Here is a 17,466-nt window from a genome sequence, read left to right as displayed (position 1 = left end):
AGTAGTAGTAGTAGTATAGTAGTAGTAGTATAAGCAGTAGTAGTAGTAGTAGTAGTAGTATAAGCAGTAGTAGTAGTAGTAGTAGTAGTAGTAGTAGTAGTAGTAGTAGTAGTATAAGCAGTAGTAGTAGTAGTAGTAGTAGTAGTAGTAGTAGTAGTATAAGCAGTAGTAGTAGTAGTAGTAGTAGTAGTAGTATAAGCAGTAGTAGTAGTAGTAGTAGTAGTAGTAGTATAAGCAGTAGTAGTAGTAGTAGTAGTAGTATAAGCAGTAGTAGTAGTAGTAGTAGTAGTAGTAGTAGTAGTATAAGCAGTAGTAGTAGTAGTAGTAGTAGTAAAATATTTATCTCTATTAAAATATAACGGTTGCTTCTGCTGGTGCCGCTTTAGAAGTAATAGAAGTAGAAATAGTAGTAGGAGTAGCTCGAGTAGAAGCAACAGCAACGCAAGCGGCACCAGCGGAAGCAACCGTTGTATTTCAATAGAGGTAAATGGTGATGCTTGCAAAATTGACTCTCATCACGAAACACGATATTTTATTTATATTTCAGGTTGAATGACACCACGGTACAATGTTCAATTTTAAATATTTTGTTCTTATCAATTCGGAACCCAACTCTCTGTTCACGGATAAAAACAACAACAAATAACTGTATGAATAAACCCTGTTGAAGGTGTGTTCAACTACCCTAATGGATATGAAGTTTTGATATGTGGTCATTTTCTTTTATACTCATTTTTTGTTTGATTTGTTTTCATTATTTTCATTAGATCAGTTTTTATCTTCGCATCATTCTTTTTTGTTTGTTATTGTTATTTGTTTTCTTTTCAAAAGGAAGCAAATATAACATTATTACGCCAAAGTAAGTTAATATCAGGCTGTCCGGTTAGTGTATTGGTTAGTTCATTCGTACGAAAAGATCGCGACAATATTGCGGAAAATCGTGCCAATGAGAGTGATCACAGAAGTTAATATACCATTCTTTACAAACAATAATGAGTAAACTAAGTTTATTGGCATGTATTGGTAACAAAAATCATGCAAGGTACTTTACGAACATAATTACCCTGTTCCAAAAATCAAGAGTCGCAGTAAGGTTGAAGTACGACAACGACGACGTAACATTGTTATACCACCAACGACGATGACAGCGATATTGATTATGTTTGTAGTTATGAGCACTGTACTAACATGTCACAAATCTTGGCCTACGTTTAGTTTCCTTGTACTCAATATATCACCACGCTTTCATATCGGTTATATCTTGACAGAGGACCTTCACAATGTTATCAATCTCAAGAGGGGCAACTTTCAAAGGAATCTGACCTACTATTCGTTTACAATAAAATAGCTGCATTAGGAATAAAGATAAAAATGCTTCCATGTTAACACATAAAATACTGGTATCATTGAAAGGTAATGCCTACCTGATCTTTTATATTTATCACAATAGTTATTGCAATTTGGATATTACTCTTTATATCAATGAAACTCGGAATTGATGTGACATGTATCGAAATATTTCAATCTTGGTCAAAACCAATAATTGTTTGTACAATTACTGAAGGTATTATTAATGTATATTATGCTCCTGCATATAAAACGATTTCGTATATACCAATCAATAAAAATATCGCCAGACATATTTGTTTACTCATTTCTGGACGGTAACACTTCATTTTATCGAATACATCGATCGAATACATATGGTTATTGTAGCTCGCCAAACACATCATCACAAGGCGTTTTTTAATCGACTAGCTGCAATGAAAGGGAGGCCTATAACATTGTTAACATGTGTCTGTCTTCTGCTGATCTGCATTGTACAGTAGATAAAGAGAAACTATAAAGACTATGAAAAAACTATAAAATTCACCTTTGGCTTCTTTGAACCTATATTCATCTGCTTTAAATTACCAACGTCCATGTCAACAAAGCATGTAACATTTCCCAAATGACAAAATTATGACTTTAATCGTAATTTCAGTGCTAATATAGTCCTAGGTTCTATAAATGCATACCAAATAATTCATCTGTAAATTTACTGAAACAGATTAGTGTATCGAAGATAATATAAGGTCAGTTAAGCAAAGTGGATGGTTAAAATACAAATATATTATATTTAAAATATAGTGTTGGGTAACAATGTTCAATAGTTAGACACGTTTCGTTGTGATAAGCCGATATCTGCTTGCATGTAGTCAAACTGTTTGGAGGAAATTCAGTATCTTGATACAAAAACGTTTCTTTATATAGAAACACTAACCACAAAGCGTGGTTTACATGATACTGTCGATTATTGTGAAACCTGATGAGACACATATTCTTGTTAAACCTGATTGTTAAAGTACACACTACTTTTTATCCATGATGAAATAACATCGTTTAAGTTTTAATTTGCAAAGCTATTAAAAAAACATTTGTGATGACTAAAAGAATGCATACATGTTGTGGCATATGGCTGGAACTTAGAAAGACAAAGGCCATGACTTATTCGATTAGTTTTGCTTTTATCCTCAAAACATACAATTAAAACAACTGTTCAAACGATTCTTAAAATAGAAACACTCACCACATAACGTTGTTTACATGATACTGTCGATTTTTGTGAGACCTGAAGTGACAGCTTATCTTTCTAACCTGTTTGTAACAATAAACATTATTTTTCATCCATGATGTAATGAAATTGTTTATTGTTGTAACAGAAATTATGACATTTTTAAATAGTTTTGCTTTTGTCCTAAAATAGAACAATGAAAACGGCAGAAACAAGCTTACTGTTAAACTACTAACTCCGTTAATAGGTACTTGATAATGGCGTGCACCCAGCACCAGCACCCAGCACCAGAGACACACACGGTAAAAACCCTCAAACAGCCGAACGTGCATCATTATAGCTTGACCTATAAAATTATGGATAACACTTTTGCAACCGTTCTTGAAACACGAGTCGCTGCAACACTGAGGTTAAAACTAGTTTTTATGCGCATAATTTCATATTTATTCCAAAAGTTATATAGGATAACGAAATTGATTATAATCGCCTGACCGAAGCTAAATTCATCTTGTAAACAGATCCTGCTTATAACATTTCCGATGATTGCATCATTACTGCCGACAAGTTCTCTTCCTCGACATGTTCAATTAAAAAGATACAGGTAACATGATGCTCATTACAGTTTCCATATGTTATGGAATTACATTATTTTTTACCAGATACCTGACAATAATGACAATCGGTCGAAATCAGAACCGAACAAATCGAATGCTGCAGCGACAAGTGAAAATGATGGAGAGGGCTTACAATCCAACCAACGGACCAACAACTATCTTATAAATAGCAATAACGACAATGAGTCGCGATCGGAAGCAACCAATTCGAACAACCAACATGATGGTAATATGTTCGTCTCCATCTGTTAGATATGTTATAGCATTAAATTTAATTATGTTGCTGTTAAATATCGGTGTACACTTACGTGCTGGCGGCGACCGTCAGTAATACCAACTTATGAGCGAAACCTTGTCAAATGCTAATGTAACAAGAAATTGGACAAAACTTATAAAAAAATTTTTTTTGGTCCCTGATCTTTATCTTATTTTAATTTTGAGTTTCGACAACACTCTAAAAGGAAATGTTGTCATATATTCTTCGTGCATCCAAGCAATATTTGAGTGCGTATACGTATTAGATATGTAATGTAATGTGTTACATAATGAAAATCCAAACCTTGATTATACTCCAATATTTATAGATCTTTTTTTATCATCAATATGTGACTGGCATTGTTATTTCAATATTATTATACCCGTATGATGTAAAACCGTAGTCTCTATTGAAATGTAGTTGTGTTTATGTATCATATAAATAAGCAGGTGCCTCTACGGGTTGAATATGTTTCTCCCAATCAGTATATGTTCGACTGTGATAATCATAAGTAACACCTTGGGCTGTATATCCAATATGCAGCATCATTGTTTGCCTAATACAGCCACCTTTGTTGTAATATATTTTTTACAGAATAAAATACATCCACACATATTTAATATCATGTACACACTATAATGGGACATAATTATTTTGGAGAGATGATGTTAATTTTAAATTACCAATTGATCTCTGAGATCCAACTGGATCCGAAAGGAGCGCAAACATTAAAACAAAATAAAAATCCCAAATAATATGTTTGTATTATTGTGTACTTTTGTATGTCTGACAAGTCCAAAAATTGGAAAGTTTATTTTTTATTTCATTATTTAAAGTGTATTTGGTTGAAGTATATATGATATGTCATGTAGTTATATAGTATGTTAAAAAGTGTGAGAATGTTCTACAATTAAAATATGTATCTAATAATAAGAACACTATCAGCAATAAGTGTTTTGATTAGTCTACTGTTGGTTGATGTTAAATCTGTTCGATGAATTGATAACAGTCAATAAAAGGAAATGGCATATATGCAGCAATCTAAAATTTTCATTTTTCATTTGAGTATCTTTTTTTTACAATGAGCGAAAGTTATTTATTGAACCATATTTAAACACACACGTTTTATATGCAGAATGAGGACATTGTTCATAATTACACATATTATTAAATCAATTCAAACCTGTAGATTTAATTATCAGACAGAATCGTTGAAAACTATTTATTGTTATGTATGTTAAATATGCTTGGTTATTATTTATAGATAAACAATTGTTAGTAAATATGTTTGCTTTCTCTAACGCATGTACTGTTGCTGGTCAGAATTAACATTTCAAATTAGTAACTGAACCATTGTAACAAACGCGAATTTAATCTAACGGTGGCATTAAGCTGTTATATATTTTTGATGCAAATGATAAAGTAAATCATAATTATTTTTATATGGTAAAATGTTAACATCAAATATTTTGTTAATTCGTATGAGCTAGTAGATTTGATTGTTTTTAGTTTTGTTATCAATACTTTAATGTTCGACATGGAATTGAGAGAACAAACGTCTTGACTGGACTTGATTTGATTACGAAGTATACAATTAAGACAAGAATCTTGAACTAGTTATATTTGGATTTTATACTGCTTGGCTTGTCCCTTTTAGTTGTATTAAAGATAACAATCACTGTATATTAGATTCATAAAAGAGTGTCGTGTTAACAAAGCCGCGAATGATATCATTAATTTATTGGAAGCTGCAAAATATTCAATACAGTAGTAAAAGAAAATTCTTGAACGACAAAGAATATATTCTCTACGATATTTACTCACGAAAGTGCCATAGATGCATTATAATAACATTTAAGTTTAAATGACATTGTTTCAATTTCTGAATATTGGCTTTATGACTACAAGAACAACATATATGTGAAAGTAACGTAAGTAGAATTCAAAGTTGTAACACTCTACTATGAGTATCTTTTGAAATAAAAATATTGACAAAGCACGTCCAATATATTGCCACCTATTAAAAGCAAAGCACGTCAACAATATACGCAAATATAAAAAATATGCAAAGGAATACCTTTAAACATTTCTAATAAATATGTTATTGCATGTAACTTTAGATATTTTATTTTGAGAAAGAAATAAACCACCTACAAACGGAAATATATGCTAATATAACACCGCATAACTATTACTTACAGTCCCTTTACGTCTTGAAATATTGCAGAATGGGTAATTGCACGTCCGATCTCGGTTTTAAGGGAACAACACCAACGTTTGTCTGTTTGCTTAATTCGAAATAGATGCATTACCTGAACATTGTTATAAAGTCAGATAATTGGTGCTTATTATTGATATACACTTGCATACTTGCTCGGGTAATATGTGTACTAATGTTGAACACTGAGATATAATCGATGTCATTGTTTAAGGTTTGCTTAACGACGCCACCGACGACACCAAGGTTGTGACAAAACCTAGACATTTTTGCTTCAAAAGATGTAAGAGGTAAAATAAAGCCTTGTAGCCCAGAAAATGTTGATACCTTCGAGAGGGTTTTGGATGCTTCACCGATATTTAATATGTTTACCAGAGCAAATACAATTGGGATAAAGCGTGTTTCATTATTTGATTTGAAAAAAACAACAAGAAATTTAATATTTATTTAAATTCATTTTTATGTAAAGTTTGTTAGTTCAAATATCTTTTTAAATGATATCAATTTAATCGTTTGTCGGGCATTCAAAATTCGTCGCTGGCTTTTCAATCAGGCATTGGATAACATGTGAAAAGCGATGAATCTTGATATGATTTAGTCAAGTTACAACATCCGTCGAGTTATAGTCGAAATTATTTGTAGAACATACCATCGAATACATCCCAAAATACAAGCAATATGAATGCTTCACAATACCCGATTGTCGCATTTGTGTAGATGAACTTTCTAACAGAAGCAACGTTATACTAACAAAACAGGTTCTGAAATCAAATAACGGTTATTCAGCTACGAAAAGTTATGCTTTTTATATGCAATGACTGTGTAGAGCATGGACGTACCTGGGCACCTGGTGAATGTTACACCTATTAGTGGAGGCCTAGGCCGACCTCGTGTAAACATATAAACACTGCATTGCACGTCTTTTACTTGGGTTTTAAGGACCGAATTACATTAAAAGGCCCTGCATTGCCCGCTATGGTGTCCTATCATCGTTCTAATTCTATTTGGAAAACCCATGACAGAAATCTATGCTTATTTAACCTTTTTAGTAGTTTTGTGCTAGTGAAACATTTAATGAAAGAGTTCAGTTCTGTCCACAATGCCTACACACATTGCGCACTATCGCAGAAATATTTCCTCACTTACGAGTTAATGTCCAATGCTCTTTCTCTGCATCCAGACACGAAGAAGTTGTAGGCCTCGATATAGTGGTAGGCTTTCTTCTGTTTATATGTATAAGGACCGACAGCATAATCACAATAATTCACATTATACGGCAACGGAAGCATATCGAAGCTCAAATATTTTTTTTGTTTGTTTGTTTTTCGTTATATTGTGAGGGTCCTTAAAGATTGTTTGTCCTTTGTCGCAGTATATTTGACGCACAGTAGGCTATTCTGTCCGGCAAAGTGTCCTATAGTTGTACAGTCATTCACATTATCTGATTATGTTGTCATCCTGTCGATACTTGTCAAAATAAAGGCGATATGGCATAGTATGGTTCGTATTCAGTTCACGTATCGCTTTACTCTGGTATCTGAACTGATAAATGTGAAATATCATCTGAATTCATTTGTGTGATTAATTGTCAGTGCAAGAAAATGGAAGGTTACAGTGAGATTTTTATTGTAATTGCTATTTAAGCACAACATGTTTATACGTAAATCATCACCATCACCATCATAATTATCATCATCATCATCATCATCATCATCATCATCATCATCATCATCATCATCATCATCATCATCATCATCATCATCATCATCATCATCATCATCATCATCATCATCATCATCATCATCATCATCATCATCATCATCATCATCATCATCATCATCATCATCATCATCATCATCAATATCATCATCATCATCATCATCATCATCATCATCATCATCATCATCATCATCATCATCATCATCATCATCATCATCATCATCATCATCATCATCATCATCATCATCATCATCATCATCATCATCATCATCATCATCATCATCATCATCATCATCATCATCACCACCGTCATCATCATCATCATCATCATCATTATCATCATCATCATCATCATCATCATCATCATCATCATCATCATCATCATCATCACCACCACCATCATTATCATCATCATCATCATCATCATCATCATCATCATCATCATCATCATCACCATCATCATCATTATCATCATCATCACCACCTGCACCATCATCACCACCACCACCACCACCACCACCATCATCATCATCATCATCATCATCATCATCATCATCATCATCATCATCATCATCATCATCATCATCATCATCATCATCAACATCAACAACGAAGCATTTTCAAGATTCCTAGTAATACTTAAAGGTTGATCCATACATTAAATAACATAAGCTATATTTAATGATGAAGAGTATGGACAATTTGCAGTTTCTGAGCAGATGCTTGATGACTACAAGAAAAACGGATATGTGAAAGTAACGTAAGTTGATCTTAAAGCTGTTTATTCAATGATTACCGTGTAAACTTAATACATTGAATAAGTTCAAAACAATAACGAATTTGATTTATTCGTTTGAATAGAACCGCTGGAAGTCAACACGGGCAAACACAAACACATATACAAACACGTAATTTGGTTAATGGGTTCTCCCCTGTTAGAAGATATGCCGTATTTTTAAAAGAAGGTGCAGTCATCCTTTAAAAATGCACTATTACTTCCAAACAAGATTTACTGTAATGATTACAAATGCTTTAATATACGAAAAAGGCTAAATAAATGTCGAAAACAATGGATACGCGTTTAATTTGAAATAAAGGTGCAGAAAACACGGTATTTCAACCTTATGAGAAGATCGTAGATAACAGTTATCTTTAGCACAATCATTTAATTGTTTTGTGTGTTCAGCTATCAAATTCACGGTTACAGTCGTGTAATCAGTAATAAGTATTTTCCATAAATGCATTATTGTAGTGAACGGTTGATCACTCCGAATTTATGTTTGTTATACATGTGTATACAGTCGAACCCCGTTGGCTGGAACTCGCTTGACTCGAATTCCAAGTTGGCTCGAACTAGATGTAAAGGACCGATTTCATTATACTGTAGGTAAACAATCCCACTTTGCCCGAATTTTCCGAGGCTCAAAGTATTTTCGCTGGTCCCTGGCAGTTAGAGCCAACGAGATTCGACTGTATATTGATTTTGAATAAGAGTGTCATTATAAGTGCCTAAGACGGTCTTCACTTAATGTATAAATGTAAATGTTCCAGTCAGATGTTCAACAAAGAAGAAATAACACACATAGAAAGGCGATTATAGATGGGAACATCGCATCCTATGGATATGGAGTAAGAGATTGCATAAATATGATCATTATTTTATCAGTAAAAATACCTAATAAACAGTCTCAACAACAGCGCCAAGGAATGAGTCCTAACACTCGTTGGGTTTTGGTCAGACAAACAAGGAGTTAAACTCATAGCTATTAAAGCAGTGTTAGGCATGTTATGTTTAGAACGATAAGGAAGACAATTTAGGTTTTGAATTTTGAGATCCAATGTGCTGTTCTGAACGAGCCAACTGTATTTGTATTTATAAGATTTTATACAGATTTCCGAACAAAGGTCTTGGAAACCATGAAAATAATTGTAAATACTATCTGTGTACAGACTATAACATGCCCGATATCAGAAAACAAAACAAATATGAACCATGCTACTAAACAAAATAAAAGAATGTACTTTAGCAATCAAAGTGTTAATATATACATATATTAATATATATCTTCCGACGGCAAATAGCTGGATGACAGTAATTGACGTTTTAAGATATTTATATTTGTCATGGTGATTTTTACTGAAGACAGTAGGGGCTCTTTAGACATGAAACACATATAATATGCGTTTAGCTTTGCTTTTTATTCAATTTTGGATAAATAGTATACAAAAATCAAAAGGGATGGACACAAGTCCTAACAACATTAGTAGCGTCTTTCCCATAAATGTCAAAGGAAAACGCTTAAATGCCAAGGTCATAAAAAGCCTTACTGAGATAAAATACTGTCGCTTTCGTTTCCGATCTATAACTTTTCAACGACATGGTGTAGACTCTTCAAAATTGGTAGGCACATATGTAATGGTCAGTGTATACTCTTTGTTGACTTAAGGGTCAATAGGTCAAATTTCATGGTGATTTTTATTGGAGACATTATAGGCGCTCCAAATATGAAACATATATAAATTGCGTTTGTTTCGTTTTTATTTCAGTTTTGGATGATATTTGATAACATAATGTGTTATTTACTTGTCAGGCAAAGGACGGTGAAGGCGGTGCAATGAATATGGTTTTATGGTGGCATCCCGGAAATGACGTCACAGGAATGGTTGCAAGGAGCAGCAGGATCGTAACTGCTTGTGAAAAGGTATTATACTATCATACATGCGATGTAATGTAATAACCTAGTATGAATCCCCATTTACATTATTTGCCAATCGCATTATCTTTAAGGGATAGTATTGATTTCTACAATGGGCGATCAATCAAAATGTTTTATTCGATGATTTCTGGAGTTCGTTTTAATAGAAGGTTAAATATGATTTTACCACAACACATGTGGATGCTCCCCCCCCCCCAACCTTGCATCAACCAATCAATCATCTATATATCAAACAAATATGTTTTAGATTTTGGGCGAGGAAGTATACCATTACCATACAAAACTAATGATGAAGCAGCCAAAAACGGGAGGCAAATTCATTTGGCACCAAGATTACGGGTAAACGAAAAATACGTACAATATTTATGAGTTAGTTATGCGGTTAGCGCACACGATTCTGAACACAACATGCGCCCCTGGATGCACATAAGTTTTGTTTGTGGTCACCAAGTCGGATAAGTTCGGTTTTCACTGGCTACTCCGGCCTCCAAATTCAACAGCGTTTTAAATTTAATTAAACTAAGCGATATACCACGTAAACGCTTGACGTTTGGCCGGTAGCTGCATTTAAGGTGCATTCTTGCATTAGGTATCTGACTTCAGGAGTCACTACTTTGAATGTACCCATGACTTTTGACACGCATAACAACATGTGGGCCGCAGTTATATTGCGGTAACATGTACCCTTTACCTTAAACTCGCATTGCAACCTGTGGCCCGCAGTTCTATAGCAATAACAAGTACCCATTACCTTAAACACACATAAAAACATGTGGTTCGCAGTTCTATTGCGGTTACATGTACCCATTACCTAAAACACGAATTACAACATGTTGGCCGCAGTTCTATTGCAGTAGCAAGTGCCAATTACCTTAAACACGTATAACATTATCTGGGCCGCAGTTCCATAGCGATAACAAGTACCCATTACCTTAAGCACGCATTACAACATGTGGATCGCAGTTCTATTGCAGTAACAAGTGCCAATTACCTTAAACACGTATAACATTATCTGGGCCGCAGTTCCATAGCGATAACAAGTACCCATTACCTTCAGTACGCATTACAACATGTGGATCGCAGTTCTATTGAGATAACAAGGTCCCATGACATTAATAACACCTTACAATATGTTCGCCGCTGCTCTATTGAAATAAAAAGTAACCATGACATTAAAAACGCATTACAACATGTGGGTCGCTGCTTTATTGAAGTAACAAGCAACCATGCCATCACTATCGCCTTACAACATGTCTGCCGCAGTTCTATTGAAGTAACAAGTAACCATGACATTAATAACGCCTTACAACATGTGGGTCGTTGTTCTATTGAAGTAACAATAACCATGACATTAATATCGCCTTACAACATGTTGACCGCTGTTCTATTGAAGTAACAAGTAACCATGCCATCACTATCGCCTTACAACATGCGGGTCGTAGTTCTACTGGAGTAACAAGTAACCATGACACCACTATGTTTAATTCCGTCATAATAACTTAGAAACAATACACTGCTTCCCACTAACCACGTGAACCTTGACCATTGTTCTAATACTTTTATCCAGATATTGGTATAACTTCGGATTCCTGTTCCCAAACATGATGACAGTTTTCATAGCTGTTGATCCGTGCAAGAAAGAAAACGGATGTCTGCAGGTACAATTGTTGTATATGCACGTTGTTTTGATTTTGCATGACCAGTAAGTAGACGCATGTAATTATAATCACCGGTATATAGCAGAAGACGAAGAAACTCTCTCTCTCTCTCCGTCCGTCCGTCCGTCCGTCCGTCCGTCCGTCTGTCTGTCTGTCTCTCTGTATCTCACACACACACGCACGCACGCACGCACGCACGCACGCACGCACGCACGCACGCACACACGCACATATGCGCGAAATTACGCACGCACGCACGCACACACACACACACACACATATACATATACCCACACACACACACACGCACACAAACCAATGAAAACGATAATGATCATTTTGCTGTCACACTAAAGCGGTAGTACAAGTCTATAACACATATTGTTTTCAATTAATACCTTAGTTTACATTCTTATTTTAATGTTATAATTGCAAGAAACGATTTTCAAATACATCGCAGGTATTGAAGGGTTCCCATTTGTGCGGAAGAATCAACCACAAGAAGCAAGGATACCAAGTTGGTGCTGATTTAGATAGGATTGAAGTCATTGAAAAGTGCTGCCCTAAGGAATACGTGGAGATGGATCCAGGTTGCGTGACCACTTTGGTTTTGAGTTTTAACAAATCGAGGATATGCTTTACGACATCTTAACCAACTTTGTAAAAGGCAGATGATTATCGAGCTTTCACCGATCGCGTGAATACTGTTCGCAATATGCACTGTAGAACGCGTGTATACTGTATAACGCATATACACTGTAGAACGCATATATACTGTAGAACGCGTGTATACTGTAGGACGCGTATAAACTTTAAAACGCATGCAATCTGTAAAATGCGTGTATACTGAAGAACGCGTATATACTGTAGAATGCGTGTATACTGTAGAACGCGTGTATAATGTAGAACGCGTGTATACTGTAGAACGCCTTTATACCCTAGAACGCGTGTATACTGTAGAACGCATGCAAACTGTAGATCGCGTGGATATTGTAGAACGCGTATATACTGTAGAACGCGTGTATACTGTAGAATGCATGTAAACTGTAGAACGCGTGGATATTGCAGAACGCTTATATATAATATAACGCATGTATACTGTAGAATGTGTGTATACGGTAGAACACGTGCATACTTTATAATGCGTATAAACTGTAGACGCATATATACTGTAGAACGCGTATATACTGTTGAACGCGTGGATACTGTAGAACGCCTGTATACTGTAGAACGCATATATACTGAAGAACGCGTTGGTACTGTAGAACGCGGGTAAAATGTAAAACCCATATATACCGTAGAACGTGTGTAAATACTGTAGAACGCGTGTATACTGTAGAACGTGTATATACCGTAGAACGCGTAAATACTGTAGAACGCGTGTTTTCTATAAAAACGCGTCTATACTGTAGAACGCGTGTATACTGTAGAACGTATGTATACTGTAGAACGCATATATACTGTAGAATGCGTGCATACTGTAGAACGCATGTAAACTGTAGAACGCGTGGATATTGTAGAACGCGTATATACTTTATAACGCATGTATACTGCAGAACGCGTTGATACTGTAGAAGGCGTGTATACTGTAGAACCCGTATATACCGTAAAACGCGTGTAAATACTGTAGAACGCGTGTATACTATAGAACGCGTGTATTCTGTAGAATGCGTGTATTCTGTAGAACGCGTGTATACTGTAGAACGCGTATATACTATAGAACGCATGTACGTTATAAAACACATATGTACTGTAGAACGCGTGCACACTGTAGAATGCGTGTATACTGTAGAAGGCATGTATACTGTAGAACGCGTATATACTGTTGAAGGCATTTATTCTGTAGAACGCGTATATACTGTAGAAGACGTCTATTCTGTTTAAAGCGTATATACTGTAGAACGCGTGCATACTGTAGAAGGCGTATATTCTGTTGAACGCGTATATACTGTAGAACGCGTATATACTGTAGGACGCGTGTATAATGTAGAACGCATATATACTGTTGAACGCGTGCATACTGTAGAACGCGTGTATTCTGTAGAACGCGTGTATAATGTAGAACGCATATATACTGTTGAACGCGTGCATTCTATAGAACGCGTGTATTCTGTAGAACGCGTGTATACTGTAGAACGCGTGTTTACTATAGAACGCGTGTATGCTATAGAACGCATATATACTGTAGAACACGTATACACAGTAGAACGCATGCAAACTGTAGAACGCGTATATACTATAGAACGCGTGTATACTGTAGAACGTGTGTATATTGTAGAACGCGTATATACTGTAGAATGCATGAATATTGTAGAACGCGTATTCATTATAGAACGCATGTATACTTTAGGACGCATGTGTACTCTATAACGCGTGTATACTGTAGAACGCGTGTATACTGTAGAACGCGTTTATACTGTAGAATGCATGTATACAGTAGAAAGCGTGTATACTGTAGAACGCGTGTATACTGTAGATCGCGTGTAAACTGTAGAACGCGTGTGCACTCTAGAACGCGTATATACTGTAGAACGCGTGTATACTGTAGAACGCGTGTATACTGTAGAATGCAGAAACATTGTAGAACGCGTATATACTGTAGAACGCGTGTATACTGTAGAACGCGTATATACTGTAGAACGCGTGTAAACTGTAGAACGCGTATATTCTGTTCCACAGTAGAGCGGGTTTATACTGTACGCCCTGTGTACCGAGAATGTGAAAAAGCAAATAGTTCTGAAACCTTAACAAACATTTAATATTTGTACAATGACACGTTTGCCACATTTTCTGTTATTAATTTCCACATAATACTAACGTGAAAACTATTTTATAACTTTTCTATGTTTTAACTTAGGTAAATTAGAAACCTCTTATATTCCTTTATCCAAAGAAATAAAACAATAACACATAGTACACTTTTATGACTTCGACGTACTAAGCAATTATTTCTTCACGCGGATCGTTCTGTTCTCGATGACTAGTCCAGAAGTAAAGAAAGTTACAACTCATTCAGTTAATTCTACACTTGTGACGGAACTAATATCAAATAAAGCTTAGTCAATCACGTTGTCACAGTGTTAAGCGAAAATGTGGTCGCGTGTTCCGACAGAAGCCTTCGTATCCAGAGGATTTCCATTTTTCTGTTCTTGGTGTGCACAAACGAAACTCACACATGTCTAAATTCAGACGTTAGGCTAGCTAATACAGGCCTTTATATTGCTAAAACTGTTCACGTTATATAGTCATTACATAATACTTATGTTTACAGGCTACGAATCATATGGGTCAAAAGTCGTTTTCTTCTTGCTGCTTTCCTTAATACATAATTGAACCTCTAAATTCATATGTGCTTTTTTCTAATTCAGAGGGGCACTTTTATATTAAGAGGACCCCCTTTAATGGTATAACATACAAGAGACGTGTAATTCTTAATACATACGTACACATATATTTATTTCATATAACTAAACCTTTTTTATTTCAAGGAATCGCTCAAGTTTTGTTAAAATGCATTTGTTTTTGTATAACGCAATCATGTGTTACAAATAATTAGAATTGTTAAAACTAACAAATCAAAAGTTGGACAAAATATTGATATTTGCTTAAATATCGTACATGAAGACAACAATTTTCATTAGCGTTAATAACTGCTTTGTCGTTGCGTGATTAGTTGAATGACGTTAATACGTGATGTTTATTGATACAAGTCAAAACATCCATCGCTTTCGTTACGTTCTGTTGCCGCTATGGTTTAGGCGTCGTGTTTGTAATTATTTCTTGACTCTATTGGCGTGGCCTTGTACACAACTAAACCGAATATACTCTAAATAGTATACTTTTAAACTGTATTTTTGCTGCAGTTTCGAAATCATATAGGAAAATAACGATACAATACTGTTTTAAGATGCACTACCTGGAGAACTATTGTTAGTCCAAACACATGAGCGAGTACCTTTAAGAAATTGATGCCTATATATAGAAATACACCTTTATATTCATAAATGCAGCTCTATTTCGTATCTATTGTCGCTTTAATTGACTTTTGACGCACTCGGTACACCATATGTTTACAGGAGACGTGCTATTCTTTGACTGCAACTTACTTCACTGTAGCAGTGAAAACCTTAGTGCTGAACGGCGATGGGCGTTCCTGTGTGCGTACAGCAGTGTGACCAATGCACCACTGACCAATCATAAACCGTCATTGTACACCCCATTGGATACGGTATAAACAATGAATCAAATATCTGCACTGGCTAGTGATATATTTATAAATGTTAATTGAAACTATATACTGTTTTGTTTTAAGATAATATTTACAACCTGGAAGAATGCAAAATCAGTCAGCGTTAATGTTTAGATAGAAGGGTGTGTATCAGAAACTTTAAATACAGAAACCAAAATTGTGCGAATAGGGAATTTGTGTTCGTTATGAGTTTTTAAGTAAACAACCATTACAAGGCAATCGATATCAATGATAAAACATGCAAGCAAAATGCCCTACGACAAATCTGCGATTAGCTCAAGCCCTTTCCTCATAGCTCGGCATTGTTACAATATATAAGAATACAAGGAAGAGGTCCGGTATGTTATCCTTTCCGTAACGTTTGTTATACACATTTGTACCATGTTATGTTTTAATATCATTGTTGGTATATGCGATACATAGACACATACAGGCCCATTTTATGTTTAGGTTCCTGATTCAGCGATTCTGGACTGCAAGCAGTTTCAACCGAACGATGAGGAGAAGCTATTTTACAATCCAGAAACAGATGTGTTAGACGATCTGCCATTCAAACAGAACACAGAAGAGGGGAAAGAATGACAATCTACTTCGATTGAATCTTGCTTGGTTCTATTACTTTTAGCAGTCCACAATCTGTCAATTTAGCATATGTCCCTGTATATTCATCACAGCAATTCGATGAATGTATGCTAGAAGAGATGTAGCAATAATACTTGGAAAATAAATGAAAACGTTATTTTTCAGCTTGGTATGTTTAGAATAATTCATTGCAAAAATAACACATCAGGCCATTTTTAATTAACCGTTTTGCAAATAGCAGATTTAATTGTTATAAAATTCGAAAAAAAGCTACATAAATTATTGACATAAATTGTTGTTGTTTTCTTATGTTTAAATGCATTTCTTAGTCTGGGTCTTAAGGATGCCCAAGATGGATTGGAATTTTCCAGACGACCTCACATCTACTCATCGATAATACTTCAATTAGGTAGCAAAAAGATACAACCTTAATTAAAACTATTAACACCATTTCCTATTCTGACCAAGTGTCATCATTTGAAAAACTTAGTATAGAAATGTTTGCTTAATGTGAAAAAATGGTATTAAAAACAGTTTAAAGAATTATTGCATAACCAATGTTTTCGGAAAGGATTTACAGGTTGCTTGGTATAATTTCGCGTTAGGCTTGGGGATACTGTTTAAACGTTAATAAATTCACGTTATTAATAACAAAGATTATAACATCATTTCCTTAATCATATGTAAAACTACATGCGTTTAGGCTTGCTTTTTAAAAAGAGAATACTCCGTCAGATGATATCAAATACCTCGTCAGATTGTTGTTAATGTACTAAATTCTTCAAACTAATCACATTTAAGAACCTACTCGTAGTTTAAATAATTATTTTACCAGATCAATGTGTTAATTCATAAGATCATGCATTCTTCAGCCCAACTAACGTCCTATCAGAGTTGGA

At 35.0% G+C, this 17,466-nt stretch overlaps 2 protein-coding genes across 4 annotated transcripts in view; both read left to right on the top strand.

Moving 5' to 3' along the window:
• Positions 1-1,754, top strand: part of LOC128224087 (uncharacterized) — a 103,975-nt gene extending 102,221 nt beyond the window's left edge. The window contains exon 17 of the mRNA XM_052933742.1: positions 548-1,754. The gene's annotated coding sequence lies outside the window, so the exon portion shown is untranslated. The remainder of the gene's footprint in view (positions 1-547) is intronic.
• Positions 1,755-7,172: 5,418 nt separating this feature from the next.
• LOC128224090 (ectoine dioxygenase-like) lies at positions 7,173-16,949 on the top strand. 3 transcript variants are annotated; one of them, XM_052933745.1, is made up of 9 exons: positions 7,173-7,250; positions 8,070-8,121; positions 8,913-8,990; positions 9,953-10,063; positions 10,326-10,417; positions 11,646-11,736; positions 12,197-12,326; positions 15,813-15,964; positions 16,436-16,949. In XM_052933745.1, the coding sequence occupies exons 4-9, from the start codon at positions 9,977-9,979 to the stop codon at positions 16,565-16,567; spliced, it is 684 nt and encodes a 227-aa protein (XP_052789705.1). In that variant the 5' UTR covers positions 7,173-7,250; positions 8,070-8,121; positions 8,913-8,990; positions 9,953-9,976; the 3' UTR covers positions 16,568-16,949. The 3 variants fall into 3 exon arrangements, with proteins under 3 accessions (XP_052789705.1, XP_052789704.1, XP_052789706.1); XM_052933744.1 differs by having other exon boundaries at positions 7,187-7,256; XM_052933746.1 differs by having other exon boundaries at positions 7,247-7,270.
• Positions 16,950-17,466: the final 517 nt, after the last annotated feature.

This window comes from Mya arenaria, chromosome 17 (genome assembly GCF_026914265.1).
Source record: "Mya arenaria isolate MELC-2E11 chromosome 17, ASM2691426v1".
Lineage (NCBI taxonomy): Eukaryota > Metazoa > Mollusca > Bivalvia > Myida > Myidae > Mya > Mya arenaria.
Note: the sequence above shows the minus strand (reverse complement) of the source record. Positions and strands in the feature narration are given on the sequence as shown.

Bases quoted from the DNA above. Each gene is read 5' to 3' on its own strand.
- LOC128224090 (XM_052933745.1), top strand. From the start codon at position 9,977: ATGAATATGGTTTTATGGTGGCATCCCGGAAATGACGTCACAGGAATG. The intron at 10,064-10,325 runs GTATTATACTAT...AATATGTTTTAG, and splicing joins TCGTAACTGCTTGTGAAAAG to ATTTTGGGCGAGGAAGTATA. The intron at 12,327-15,812 runs GTTGCGTGACCA...ATATGTTTACAG, and splicing joins ATACGTGGAGATGGATCCAG to GAGACGTGCTATTCTTTGAC.